Source organism: Hylaeus volcanicus, chromosome 3 (genome assembly GCF_026283585.1).
Source record: "Hylaeus volcanicus isolate JK05 chromosome 3, UHH_iyHylVolc1.0_haploid, whole genome shotgun sequence".
Taxonomy (NCBI): Eukaryota; Metazoa; Arthropoda; class Insecta; order Hymenoptera; family Colletidae; genus Hylaeus; species Hylaeus volcanicus.
Genome location: NC_071978.1, coordinates 6,298,358 through 6,313,261, shown reverse-complemented (window position 1 = coordinate 6,313,261; position 14,904 = coordinate 6,298,358). Strand labels below are relative to the sequence as shown.

Here is a 14,904-nt window from a genome sequence, read left to right as displayed (position 1 = left end):
TACACACAAATAGGTACACAGTCGAGCGACAAGGCGCCAACTTTAACAGAATATATGAATAAACTTTTTTAAACGATGGAATTTCATTGATTAATAATGGATGAATTTTGGAATTTATTTATGACCATTCATTCTATGTCCTATCCAGAATAAAATTTGTTAAACTGCGTTTCGAGGTTGCTGGAAGATATCTGGCGTCAATGGCTCGACCCTGGATGTGCTTTTACACGTGTCGGTTGGCATTTACAAGAGCGCATACGGTCGTACGTGTGCGTTCCACTGATACACCAACGTGCATGAAATTCATGCATCGCGTACCGTTAGTCGACATTCATTGGCTTCTTCTTCATCTCCGCCTTCTAGCCAGGCTCTCCCGCTTCGTTTTCTCTCTCCTTGTCCGCCCTCGTCGTCTTTCTTCGTCCCCTTTTCGATTTTTCTCTTTCCCTCTCCGTCTGCTTTTTATTCCAACGGAGACCAACTGGTTGCCAATAAGAGAAACCTTCCTGCTCCTCGTATTGCTTCCATTTTCTTGCTGAGCGCCGGTTAGGCAGCACGCTCAGTTATGTGGACTATAACGGAATCGGTGCCGGGTTAAATTTAACCTTGTTGCCCCCGGTATTGACCTTGTTTCTCCACGTGCACCCTTTTCCGGCATCCTTGCGGAATTTTCAATAGGACTAGAACTTCCAAGCGAGTGTGGATCCTTCGATGCGGAAACTTACGTCATTCGTGTCTTTTAGTACCGGACCTTCGATGTGCAAACTTATGAAATTCATATATTGTATTTTTATTGTATTGTATTGATAATGTTTATCGAATAATTGTTATTGTGTAGCATTTCTCGTTTGGAGGCAGTAGAGTTTATCAGTTTAGAGCGTTCTGAAAAAACGCTATAAGCTCAGATGTGCTCCAGTGTTCTCCACTGTTGGTTAATTAATTTCGTCATTATGATAAACAAATGAAACGTTAAAAATACATTTTGGCGTTTCATCCAGGTATTGTTAGTGACTTTGTCAGTAATACTGACCGTAGTTGGCCAGAGAATTACTGAGTTTTACGTCTATTACCTCACCTGAAAGATTGACAGAAATGTCTTGTTTACAACTGATAATTAGTTGCTTGAACTCACTGTTATCGATAGCAGCTTCAGATCGAACGCACGGATCATTACAAGGCTCATATTGTCAGGACACAGTTTAGCAAGCCAACGGCGTGTTGTCCGTTCGTTGGGTGTGCTTTCATCAAATGCTGCATTCAAGTTTCGAGTTGCCTCGAATGCATTGTTTCCACGATTGAAGTCATACAGAGAACCTACTAAGCGAATCTTGATTTTATCCATTGTTCACTTTAATCGATGAATACTGCCCGTATACATAATCTTACAAACAAACAGTGCGAATAGCAGGCTTCTACTCTTTAAATTGACGTGTGACGAGTAACATCTGTCGACGCAATTGTTCAATGACAACGCAAATAAAATGAGAATAAATATTTATCACTGTCTAAAGAGTGTACTTACAAAAAAAAGGAGTACTCCTATTATTTATTTGCATCAAGTATACGAATAAGAGGTATTCTGTGAAATAAAATGATTTTTTCCTGAGAAGGTTAACCAGTTTATCGTCGTACGTGCATTCTTTTCATGCAAATCATTGTTGACTATAATGGAGCTTCCAAGAGATTCGACGGATAAACACATTGGAATTTCACCTCCTCGTAATCCATGCATGATTCCTTGGAAAGAATATATATCTAGAGAATTGAACTTGTTTGCTATGAAGAATTGCAGTACAAGCAATACGCATTAATTACATTCCACGTCGCCTTCCTTGACGTGGTAATGACATGCAAACGATTGGCTCCTTGCAATAATTAAATAATAGTATACAACCGACTATTAACGTGTGAAAGTAGGTGGTAAAACGCAACGGTGATCAATCACAACATCAAAAGGATAATCTTTGTGGGATGATTTCATCTTAAACTATTCACGTGATACTTGCTCATCGCAAAAATGCGCAGACAAAGATGCTTCTGCCAATCGCGTCACGTCATCAATTTCTTCATTATTTTCTTACTGAGAAATTTTTATTTCCATTTATTAAATTCAATTTGAATTGGCAATAATATGCGATACATGCTTAATATAAATATATATATATATATATATGTAACAGAATTTCTACTTAGGTACACATTTCGAATAATGAATGAATGTCAAAAAACTCCTGATTCCATGTTCGTTTAATAAAAATTACACAAGCTGAACGTGAAAGAATATTCAATGTTAAGCAAATGAAGGTTTGTTTGAATAACTGTTCACTGAAATAAACCGCTATGGGATGTTTTTATTTGTCACTGGTTGTTTCAATAGAATTTTAACCATCTTCAATTCCAGTGGCATCGATGCGTGCAACTCAGTCGAGCCTACGATCACATTTTTATAAAATCTCTCTTTTTGTCTCCTGAAAGGACTTTCTGCGCGGTTATACGTGATCTGTTTACCAGGGAGTCGAAAGAGACGGAGGGGTGGGAAAAAGAAACACCAGGAAGTGGAAAGGTACTTTTATCACGGACAAAACGTTTTCAATGGGGGCCATTGTGCTCGGAGTATACCAGTCGTACTTGTAACGGTATTGCTTCAAATCGAAGCATACTATTCAGTTCTGTTCCATTTGATTTCATAACGATCCGTGTTTTATTCGGCAACAGGAAGCTTGACAGGCAATTCTAGTCGATGCTCGGAGTCGATATTTCGGCGATATCTCTGGTCGTAAATCGGTTTTTTCAATTGTAGTTTCAAATTCCATAGATCATAGAATTTGTTTGAACAGTTTTACGTACGAACCTATTATTTATTTTTAATGTCAAGCCTTTGTTTTCCAGATGTAAATTTCCCATATTGAACTATGTTTGTGCAAAATTTTTTGCTCAAATGATATTGTGAGACTTACTATCGATAAGTATCAAAATCTGGACGCGAAAACAGTCTTTTATATTCAGTAAATTTTTTTTATATGGTAATTTATTCAATTCAGTTGGTCGATCGAGACTGCAAAATTATAATTCTTTGACGTGCTCGTCTACAGAGATTGTACATACTTTCGAAATTTCTCTTATGAAAAAGTATTTCTAGCCAGGGGGTTTTATTAAATGTAATTCCTTACAGTCCAGCAGTGAAACTAACACTTACTGAAAATATGGACCAGAATTTTCCGTGCGTCGCCGAAATGACACGAGCAATATGTTTCCCCCTTCATAATACACAATTTTGTCTAATTTTCGTAGTGGTAAAAAATAACACTGCGTTCCGACTAGCTGGTGAGATATTGCATCATTACTTTCCTGTTACGGTTATTACAAAGATGTAATGTAACACGGCGTAAAAATAAGTTTACCCATTTCCGACGCAATATGATGTTTTTCGCGGAATTCGTAATTTATACGCGAGAAAATTCTAGGAACGAAATGTACGTCGTTATGTGAATATAAAGAAATATCAAACGTCTGTATTAAAGAAGAAAAATAAATGAAATAAGGAGTGAAAGAAATTAATATAATAATTAAATATATTAGAAAGTCGTTTATAAATTTTGCGATATGATAAAATATTATTCTACGTATGATAGTCCTTAAAAAAAAAAAAAAAAAACATGGGTCTATTGTACCTAAAATAAAATGTGAGTCTCGGTTATATTTTACACTTTTTCAAAGTTTTCTAATTTATTACGAAATGTATGCCATAAAAAATGTTATTCAGAGTCCCTTCGCTAGAAAATTTCTTGCGTGGAATGTTTCCAAGTAGCTGCCACAAGGTCGTCTCCATCGACGGTTTCATCAAGTCCTGACAAACTGGTGGCCAGGAATGTCACCTTTTCGATTTGTAACCGTCACCAGTGTTCGGACACCTTTCTTTCTGGGAAGCCTTCGTTGTGAAAACTAGGGCTATAAATTTGCATTGTCAAACGACATGGGAGTCGCTGGTTATAACTGACGTACGGTACTTCGAGGCATTTTTTCAATGCTCGAGAGGTCAAGGATGATATGCTTACCGAGGGAACCGGTTTGATGAAAAGATCGCGAGTAAATTTGCCGACTCGCGTGGCCAATTGACGTTTCGCCAGCCAACGTACCCTGAAACTGTTTGCAATTCATCGCGCGATGCCAACAGCACTGTTACTCTGTCTTCGGCCATATTTAATTGTTTAACGGTGAAGGTACAATAACAGTATTCTTTAGTTTAACAGAACAAATTTATCGTTTGACGATTCCTAGGCTACGTCGGATAATAAAGATTCTACATCTATTTTCTACGGTCTTTAGACATTTTTTAATTATTTGTAGCATTTTTGTTAATTCGCGACAGGCATTTATTTTACGTAATACCGAGTACTGTCGAAAATAATAAAATTCTGAAGCTGGACGTCGCAAATTTGTATCGTTTGAGAGGAAGCTCTACAGCTTAACTAATTCTGTCCTATTCATTAGAAATCTAGAAATCTGGGACAGTAAGTTACCTTGAATTCCTGAGACCTTCGACTTCTGTGTTAGGATGGGACGTCTAACACATGCGAACGTCGTGGCCTTATGAAGCATGTTAGGTAATGATGAAACAATACCACTTTGGAAGTAATTGGTTGTATTACTCAAAGTGAAACCCACGTCGCGATAAATTCTAATATCTTACATTCTTTTAGAAATCTACGTTTGGTCAGGAGCATAATACCTGCTTTTTATAAGTTATGTGCATTGCTGCGTTAAAGAAACATTTGTACTTGCTTTGAAAGATTTTGAAAGCAGAGGGCAGGTTTACAAGGTTTAGGAAGCCTCATGAAAAATAGAACCAAGCGTCAAGAGTGCCAAGAAATTACTAACGCGTTTGGACTTGTAGAAACGTCTAGTTCCACTTGTTTAATATTAGAAATCACTAGTCCATTGGCAACTGCATGAAAAACGTCAAATAAAATATTAAAGCAAAGCAAAGCAGGTGAGACAGTTTCCTGTCCAACCCCGAAGAGCGAAGAGTGACCTACTGAACGAGGTGGAAGAGTCGGTGGCCGAGCGTTCTGCATACTCTTAAAATTCCGCTCACCAGAGTTGTCTTCAGGTAAACGCAAGAGCAAACAATGTTGTTCCCATCGAAAAATCTCTTTTATAAATACTGCACGTCTCGTCTGCGGGACGTCGTTCAGTCACTGAACCCCTCCGGAGTAGAATGTCAGCAAGCAAACAAGTCATTTCTTCAATAGCGGAAGACCACTTGATATGTGTTTGATCGTTCGTTCACCTCGCATGCGTTCTTTACCACCACTTGGCCTCAGGCAGATTCGAACGAATCGTTTCGCGATCGTACCGCTGCCGCGGCCGCGACGATTGTTTCCCACCGGCCACGTTCGATCTCCTCGAGCAACGATCCTGCGAATTAACGATCGCGGATCGAAATTCTCGGTGCTTTAACGTCCATCAGCTGCGGATGAGCGTTTGACGTTCGAACAATTTAACGCTTTCTTGCGAATTAAACGCATCCCCACGGCAAATGTTTAGCCGAGGCGTTCCTGGCAATTAATCCTTGTTACCAGCTGCGAACCATTTTCTTCCACGTTGGCATAAATTAATCCATTTTCGAGATTTAATGTAATTGAGTTCGCAGCTGCTTCCTGCTTCCTGTGAGATCGCACAGAGATCGATTTTACTATAAGTAGATTTTATATGCTTTTATGCAGGCGTGATTTTATTTATAAATTTCATTTGTAACTTCCGGATGACGTTATTGCTGATATGTTATCAGATGTGTGGTTTTATTTGAAGGATTCCTCGATGTTGGTGGGTTATTTGTGATCATGTTCAATGTGATTTTTCAGAGCAATGATAGAATAATTTGAATTGAAATAGATGTTGGAATTCACTCAGTCAATGAATATTATAAATATTGTAATATATGTGATATGTATAAAATTTTCTTGAAATTATCATAGGAACAAACATAATTGAAATTGTGCAGTGGCACTTCTAATATTACATTTCCTCTTCATTTACTCCGCTATGAATCTCATATCACGAAAAATAAATCGTAATCTCATCATTCGATAAAATTACATTCACCTGGATGAAGCAAATTGGATGAAGCCTGTTGTTCTGATCTCAGAGAAATCGAGAACTATTCGAACAGCAGTGGACGTATGTTCGTTCGGTAATAATTAGTTCCGGCTCCTTTTTGCTATGCGAGCTTCATTACCCAAATTCCACGTCACCCTGAGAAGCAGAATGCCCTACGGGATATCGTGGCATAATGCAGTGGACATAGTTCAGTGAATTCGAGCGATCTGGGCACCGTGTGTTTCGGCTACGATCCCTGACGGTACGGGAATTTCGAATTCAAGTCAGCATCGACGCACCATAGGGACTAGTCACGCAAGTTCAGTTAGCCCTTTGACCACACCGCCGTTCTCGTTACCCCGTTTCCGGCCAAATTACATAACGGGGATAAGCAAAGACACATCCCGTACTGTGAAGTAATATGACTCGTTATTTCGTAGGAGGGGAATACGTACCATTATCTGGCTCATGCCAGGGTCACATTCGCGTCGTTCTTTGAACTCCGAGAGCTCTACTGGCTTCCGGAATCTGATTTCAAGTTTGAATTGTACCGACGAGTTTCTACTGGTTGCTTTCACGGTGCGTGTCGGATCGTTTTGCGCTATTTTCAGTCGAACATCGCGTCGCCATTTAGTCTCACGTCAGTTCTTGCTTCTTATCACTTAATCTATTCATAACTAATGAATTTCTTAAAGCGAAGGCCGACCTACCAATGGCAAGGGGTAATTTCTTGGTGGCAGGGACTTATTGATAACAGTAGCGATTACTTAATTTATGAACAGTAATTTTATATGTATTAATTTTGCAGACTTTTTAGAAAGAAGTTTTATATGTATAAACACATGAGCAGGTCTTTCCATTTTTTCTTTATTTGCAATTATACAAGGTTTATAAAGAACCATAGATAAATTGTTCTGTTTTGTGTACCTGTCCACTCACTACCTACTATTATTCATTTAATATCGGGTGGTTTAGAAAGTTCGTGCCAATTTTTAAGAAAAATTCAAGGGCACATTTGAATTTTTATATATATTTATCGAGTTACGTATGTACCATTTTGTTGATCAATTTTTCCACCTTTTAAGAACTGTATTACCTACCAAAAATCGACATGGACTTTTCAGGCAATCAAATGTACCTAAATAATTCTAAAGATGATTGTTTCCTCAACCTAGAATATTGACCAATCACCATCAACGACTATCGTAACTGCTCCACGGAAGTCGTTTGACTTCCTTTCCACGAAGGACCGAAATTCCGCGAACCTGTTTGTTCCATCGCCTGGGTCGCTCCACTTTTCGAGTACACGGCTCATTACTCACGGCACGGTGCAGCCTGTTATTAACATTCTTCTGGCCCGGTTGGTTCCTTTACCACCTCGGGGAAGAAGTGTAGCGACAACGGATGATGGATGTCACGGGGGATCAGTGGCATCGTCGCAAATTGTTCGAGATCTTATTAGCCGCCAGAATTTCGGTGTTTTTGGGCGTTGAACGCCCCTCGTCACCGCCGTCGCCCAACTCCCTCACCAGTTTCGCAAAACACGCTCCTCGTTGTCCTAAAGTCCTGAGATACCGAGCAATCTCTAGGGCAGTGTTTCCCAAACACCATTTTCCTTAAACTTGTGAGACCCTAAGATAGATTCAAGAACAAATTCTAAATGAGTATACGTTTTCAGTTTTTAGTTATCGAATAGTCTCTAAAACAGAGTTTTTCAAATTTCAATTTTTCCTTAATTAAGAGGTATTTCTGTGGGAGCTCTCTACGTCAAGAATGAGAGGGTCGTTCATTTGAGCATGACAAGCGCCACCTATGTTGTAACCGGAACCACACTTGTGCCACCTATACTATAATCTACAATACAACTGGAGAACGCCCTAATTGACCACATAAAAGAATACTCAACGTTTAGGAAAACATCTACCATTGATGTTTGACCATAAAATAATGAAGATGCACCGATTTCCAGTTGCTCCAAGCTAGGACAACTCCATAAAACACAAACAGAAGAACTCCAAGCTTAGAATAAAGTATTAATAAATTGTTCCATCCTCCAAGGTGTCCAGATTGGGAAACGCTGGTCTGGGTTACCGTAGGTAGCTAAAAGGCGTCGCCTTGAACGCTGGGTGAAAGGAGAGCAGGTAGGGGGCGATGAAGAGAAGTTGCAGGAAGAGATAGACGCAGGAAGACGACGAGGTTCGTCCTCAAAGCTGGAATGCCGCAGGCGTTCGTACACGTTCTCGTGATAGCTAGCAGCAGCTCATCTCTCGTTATTCGTCTTCCGGTGTCCTTCAGGAGAATCCTGTTTATTCGGCTATCTGTCCGCTATCAACTAGCCACAAGTTTCCGGTGACATTGTTTCGGTTTACTTTTCAGCTCGGTTTGCTGGTATCCACTTCGGACGGTCGAAGACGGGACGATCTCGACGGCGAAGTTGTCGAAAGCGCGCTGGAGAGTCTGATATTTGGGTTCCGAATTTAACCATGGAGAATTGTTTCCCGGTGAATTGACGTCTGTTGGGAATCTGATTTTCTCTACGCTGTCGTGTTCTGGGAGACAATTTTATCGAGGGCAAACAGCCTAGGAAAAATCAAGTACATGTGCAGGGCATGTCAACAATTTCTTTTGTAGAATATATGTAGAATTTTATCGAATACATTTACGTTCTTTTTGAAGGATACTATTCACAAAGAATTTTCAATACCATGTCAATATTAAATTTAATCAGAGTTTGATTGTTTATTTACTAACTTCTTCAAGAAGAAACAATATCTTCCCAGGTGATTGGATTTATATTTCTCTTGATATGTAGTACATGGTTTCCCTTTCATTTCTTGATCAATTTGAAAACTGTTCAAGAAGTGAAGATACAGTCAGTATTATAGCTTGAAATATGTTTGCTTCAACAGGTATTGCTAGTATCTACTGATCATCTACGAGTTTCATAATTAATTTCTTGCAGAATTTCATTAACTAAATTTATTATCTAAAAACTGATGTAGATGTAGATCTATTATCAATAATGTATAGTCCAACTATATCGAAAATTGGTGTTGCAAACCGGTTTGAATTCTCAAGGACAACGTTTTCAGGTGGCAAATAGGTAATTCTTCGACAGATTGTAGAATACGTTAAATACGTTACAGACCGCATTCCAAGACCGAAGGCTAACGTGTGTTCATGCATAGGAATCTAATTCGTCGTAATGATGTAATTTGATTAGCTCATGCTTGTTAACACTCGCCAGTACGGGCAACCATCGATCAAGGCCTGACGAAGATGTGTTTGGCTAGGTCTAACGAGACACAGTTACAATAGCGTAGATAGCCATTCTTGTCTGAATTAACGCGGTGGTAATAAGAGGATTTTAACTAGATGCACTGTGAAAATTGGTTATTACTTCGCATATTGTATTGTTGTAATTAATCGCGTATTTTATTAGCAGAATGATGACAGGATTTTATCAATTTGTCTTGTATTAATGAATCGTTTCTTTATAAATTGTTAATTTCAAATTTTGAATTCGTATTTCACTCATTTGTTTTTATTTTCAATGAAATGCGTCCAATGTTTCTTCATGCGCAGTTTAGGCAGCGAATCCTGAATTTGCATCCAAGTTTTTAAACGATGTTGTTCCATAAAACCATTTTTCATACTCCGCAGAACTTTTCCAGAAGAAGTGCAATAATTTTCCACTACGCGTCGAGGAAACTACCCAATTGTAAACTTGAATGGAATAATTTGTAGCTACCATTTCCTGAAAACTGTAGATTATCTACATTTTCATCCCCTTGCTTCCTCCACCTCTTGGCGTACGAATTCAAATGAAATATTTTATTGTACACATTAAACTCTTATAATTATGTAGAACACTACTCATTTTCACACAATATTTAAAAGAAGTGACACACAACACCATTATCTTCGCTTAAAAGTTTTATAATTAAATGTCTGTTACTCATTAAAATTAGTGCAATAAGGACTGATTTTTGAACACGTACTATTTTGATGATTACAGAACATCTTGGATAAGTTCAATCCAGGCGCGAGGCAGCTGATCAACGCCGGCAAGGCATATTTGAAGGCCCTTCACGGTGAGTGAATTAAATTGAATCTTTAAGAGCGACGCTAAGAGACGCCCGGGGACAAAACGAAAGAGACGATCGCGAGACAAGTAGCAACGGACGAACGATCGTGAAGTGTCGTGGCCGTTGTTGGTGGGGGAGTTAAAATGAAGAAAGAAAGAACAAACGAGCCTGGAGTGAGCTTTATGCCGTCTCCTGGGTCCTGTTTCAGGATCGAATTGCACACCGGAGGGGTGTCAAGCATCTATTTCATTCTTTCTCTCTTGTTCTTCCGCGTGTCTGTCACCGTACGTATTCGCCCTTTTTCTTTCGTTCCCTTCGACCTTTTCAGCGACGATCGATTGGTCTTTTTCCCCCATCGAATTCCACGTCCGTCTCTTTTTCGTAGGGATGCGTAAACAGGGTCTATCCCGGACTGTCACCCCCCACCTTTATGGTTGCTCATTCAATCGAGCTCTTAAACTATTTCTCTTCGTCAACGACGCCGATCGACCGGAGCGATAGTTTCATTCCTTGCGAGTTTATCGAATTTGCGACTATCGAGTGGTCTCGTTTAGTTCGGTGGCGGAGAATTTATGATTCGCGAGTCGAGAAATGACCCATGACGCTAGTAAAACGGTACACTGAACAAATTCAAAACTTTCATATTATTAAATGTTATGAAATATACATTCGAAACAGAATATGGTAACGAACAATTTTTTAGCAATAATTCACAGTGTGACTATTCACTGAACGTGGAATGTGTCCACATATTTATGAACGGGGTGTACATTGGACATTATATGAACGAAGTCATCTTATCGGTTTTTATACCTCTGGTGATTGGGCAAGCTTCATACTCAGTGACAGGAATGTTACGCCGCTAGATAAAGGGAAGAGTCATGAAAAGCTTTTGTATGGATCGATTGGTTTCGTTTCATCGAATTCCATGCCTGTCGCTATTTGTGAGACACGTACACAAGATTTATCCGCACTACCATTCCAGTTGCCCCTTCAATCAAGTTCCCAAACTATTTTCTTTTGTTGGCGATGTTGATGGACCGAAACAAAATTATTAGCCGCTTGCGAGCTCATGGAACTAAGGATCATCGAGTAATTTCGCTCGCGCATGGTTTGACTTTAACAATTTGATTCAATACCGGTTAATTATCTTGCGTAGTTGCTCATTAGCTCTTGAAGAGAATCGTGTTGTAATTAATTCAATTTCACCTGACGAAGTTATACTAGTAATTGGTCATCAACATACGGCTAACTGCTTTGTGTTTAGATCGCGTCTCAATTCGGTGGAACTTCTGAACAGTAGTTAGTAGCAGTTTGTGTTTTACATTACGTGTGCAATATACTGTTGGTAAACATGGTAAGTCATGAAAAGGGAATCATATTTTTGTTAATTAAATAGTGTAATACTCCATCAACATATGTTATAATAATGTGATTAAATTTTATATTCTTGTCTTCGGTTTTAGTTAAATACTTTTCGCGATTAGCTTCCTTATTTGGACACGTACTTTCATTATACTTACTTTTGAGACTTTAAAACATTCAAATAAAAGCGTTGTCAAAATATTGTTTCACTGGCAATAACTTGCTGTCAATTACTACCAGTTCCACATTTGGATATTTTTAACGTTTGCATTTTTTACAACCTTATTCCATTTTTATTAATCCTCGTCGTCCTCTTCGCGTTACTTTCTTTCTCCACAGCCACGATGATCGATCCTTTTCGCGAATTAACCTACTGGCCTTGAAACCGTTCCTGTTTCCAAGAGTGCAACGAAGAGAAACTGCACGCATCGCGCTTGGCTCAAACTTGACTTTTCACTATCTCAGGTGAGATTAATCTTGAAACAAGTGTACATTCGCAAATAAAATAGAGAATACATGAATCATAAAGAAATATTCACGCACCTAATACAATAATAACTATCATAAAATTTCTCTTCAATATTACCTTAATCCTCCACTGCCAAATAAAAGCATCAACTTCTCCTAAGATTCCCCTGACATGAAAAAAGTGAAAAGAAAAATTCGAAGATAGAGTCGACTACCAACCTAGATATAACTTAACCATCAACTATAGAACCTTAAAGATTAAACGCGAGGATTAGTTAGTGTCGCATCCCGATTAGCACTTGTTGGAAAATGTTTGCCAAGTCCCCGAGCCGACTGCCTCGCTGACTCGCACAAAGGACGGTTATTGGGCGGTATTTTTTCCGCCCATGGTTCGATGTCCGCAGGAACATCACGGTCGTCTCTCTAAATCTCCGTGCGGGGCTCGCTGCCGCGAAACGCAGTCTATTATAGCTGATAACGAAACGTCAGGGAGAGGAAAATCGTTATAGAGCAACGCGCGCGCGGCGAACGGACCCCGACGCATTCGGAGCCAGCTGGAAAGCTCCGACTCGTAAGCGGAGCTTAAATCTGGCTTTGTCACGGTGAAAGCGCACACGTGGAATCGCGCCGCCGCGCCGGTCGAGAGGTGATGCTTGCACCCTGCCCGACTGTCGGGGGTGAACGGTTCGCTGGGTTGGGAATGTCTATGGCGTTTCCGAGCGATCGCGAAAGGGAGAGACCCCGAAGAGAGAAAGTGAAGGGGCGAACGAGGGGGCGAGATGGATGCTGGGAAGAGGGGGAGTTGTGAGCATAGGATTAGCGAAGGGAGCCGCGCGGAGACACTGTACGGGGGTGGTCGCGAGCGTTAGGGTAGGAGAGGAATGTACAGAAACAAAGAGCAAAATGGATTTGGATGGGGAGATAAAGAAAAACGGCGGTGGAAAGAATAATGAAATGCGTGGTAGGCAATTTTAATTGTTGAGGAGGAACGTGGCGGGGCGGGGTGGAAGAATTATTGTAATTGTAGGCTTCGTTTTTTGTGCGAATGAAATTAAACGATGTATCGGAAGAGGAAGTTTATTTAAATGTTACTGTAGGAATCAGTAGGGTGTAGGCTTCCATGGACGATAAGGGTAATAGCGAAGTTTAAAAACGAAAATATGAACGGTACGGATGAGTTGGTATACGAATTGTTTTTTTTTCCTTAAAAAATGTTATAATACTGTTTTGGGAAAGAGTACATCCCAGGTAGCTGAAACACAAATATTTTAATAGAAAACTATAATAGTGAAATGTTCGTTTTATTTAGAGTTATTCTAAAATCCATATAAATTACTTGTATTATTGAAATAGGAGACAGTCTCTTGCCTTGGCATACATAAAAAAATATAAGGATCTATATCATTGCTAATTTTTAATAAATAATGACACGTTTATGCTCAGATGTGCACTCATTGATAAATGTAGTCATTAGACTTTTCGAAGCAATAAATTCATCTTTCTCAAACCAAAAAACACCTGCAACAGACTTATGGCATGCCCAGGTGAGAAACAGTAAAAATTAAGGGAGATAGTGTTTCAAGAGTAGAAGAATGGAGGGAATAGTGCAACACATGAAGGAAGACAGAAACCGATAAGGCATATTTATACGCTGTTTATGGTACTCGAGGGTGCTTTAAAAGGAAACCAGAGGAGGCGCTGGAGAGTAGAACGAGTGCAATATATGTGCGGTTAGAGTATCGATAATGTTTGCAAACAATACCCAGTGAACGTAAAAGTTAATGTATAATCAACGGGTTAAAGGAGATATTCGCCACTTTAGGGAGGAATTACTTTGTTTGGAACGAACACAAGCTCAAACTCATTTTAATTCAGGACATTGTTGAAAATAAGTTGTTAATTAAACATATATGTACATGTGCGTCTATTTTTAATACGAAATAATTAACTTCTCTCGATAATAAATCTCAGGAACTCATAAGTAATTCTATTTTGCGCTGTCAATAGATATACCAATTATTTAAATTCACGCAAATTTTGTAATTTTTAAGTCAATTACATATAGAGTTGTATTGCATAAAATTCAATTGCATTAAATAACGCGAAGCACACGAAAAATGTTCAGGACCAAGAAAATTAATTCTAACATTGACTCTAACATTTTTTTCGTGATTCTGGAAAAAGAGTAGAACGTAGAAAAATGTTGATGTTAAACAGAAGGTAGAAAAACGTAACGAAATGTAGGATTTATTATATGTTACTTTATTTATAAAATACTAACTTAACTATTAATGAAACTAAAATGAACAGAGTCCGCTCGACGATCCGCTCTACGTCTATTCGCGCCGTCATTACCCTTCGACTGCTCAACTCAATCTGTCTCCAACGCTTCTGTTTCTACCTCCCCTTAAAGTTAAACACTACCCAGGGTTTTTTCCAGGCAGGGGAACGTTGTTCTAGGCGGCCTCGCCGAGGCGCGCCTGGACAACATCAGCCCAAGTGGCCAGGTCATAAATTAAACTAAACTAAAGCTACGTTACAATATCCTTATATCTATCCTATAGCTAACGCTCTCTCTCTCCCTCTTCCTCTCTCACGCACACGCACACATTCCCACTCCTACAGAAATAAGTGAAAAGACCAAATAGGGAAAGTGAACACGTTTGAATAGGGAAAAAGAGTTTAAAGGGGCGCTGATGAGACAAACGAGAGAAAATGGGGGAAAAGGGAAACGCTGTTGCAGGATTCGGATAGGAGGGAAGGCGAGAGGTTGGAGAAAGGGTGAAAATGTGTGTATAGGGCGAAATATCAGAAACACAAGGTCGGGATTCAAGACCTAGCTGACATCAGCCAAAAATATCGACGGTTTCACGCCTGGAAATTGATG

The 14,904-nt window shown here is 39.4% G+C and overlaps 1 protein-coding gene across 1 annotated transcript in view; it reads left to right on the top strand.

The window, feature by feature from the left end:
- The window catches only part of LOC128873088 (zinc finger CCCH domain-containing protein 13), a 186,186-nt gene that overhangs the window by 59,793 nt on the left and 111,489 nt on the right, over positions 1 to 14,904 (top strand). Inside the window, exon 3 of the mRNA XM_054116363.1 lies at positions 10,115 to 10,190. Coding sequence (XP_053972338.1) covers positions 10,115 to 10,190 — 76 coding nt within the window. The remainder of the gene's footprint in view (positions 1 to 10,114; positions 10,191 to 14,904) is intronic.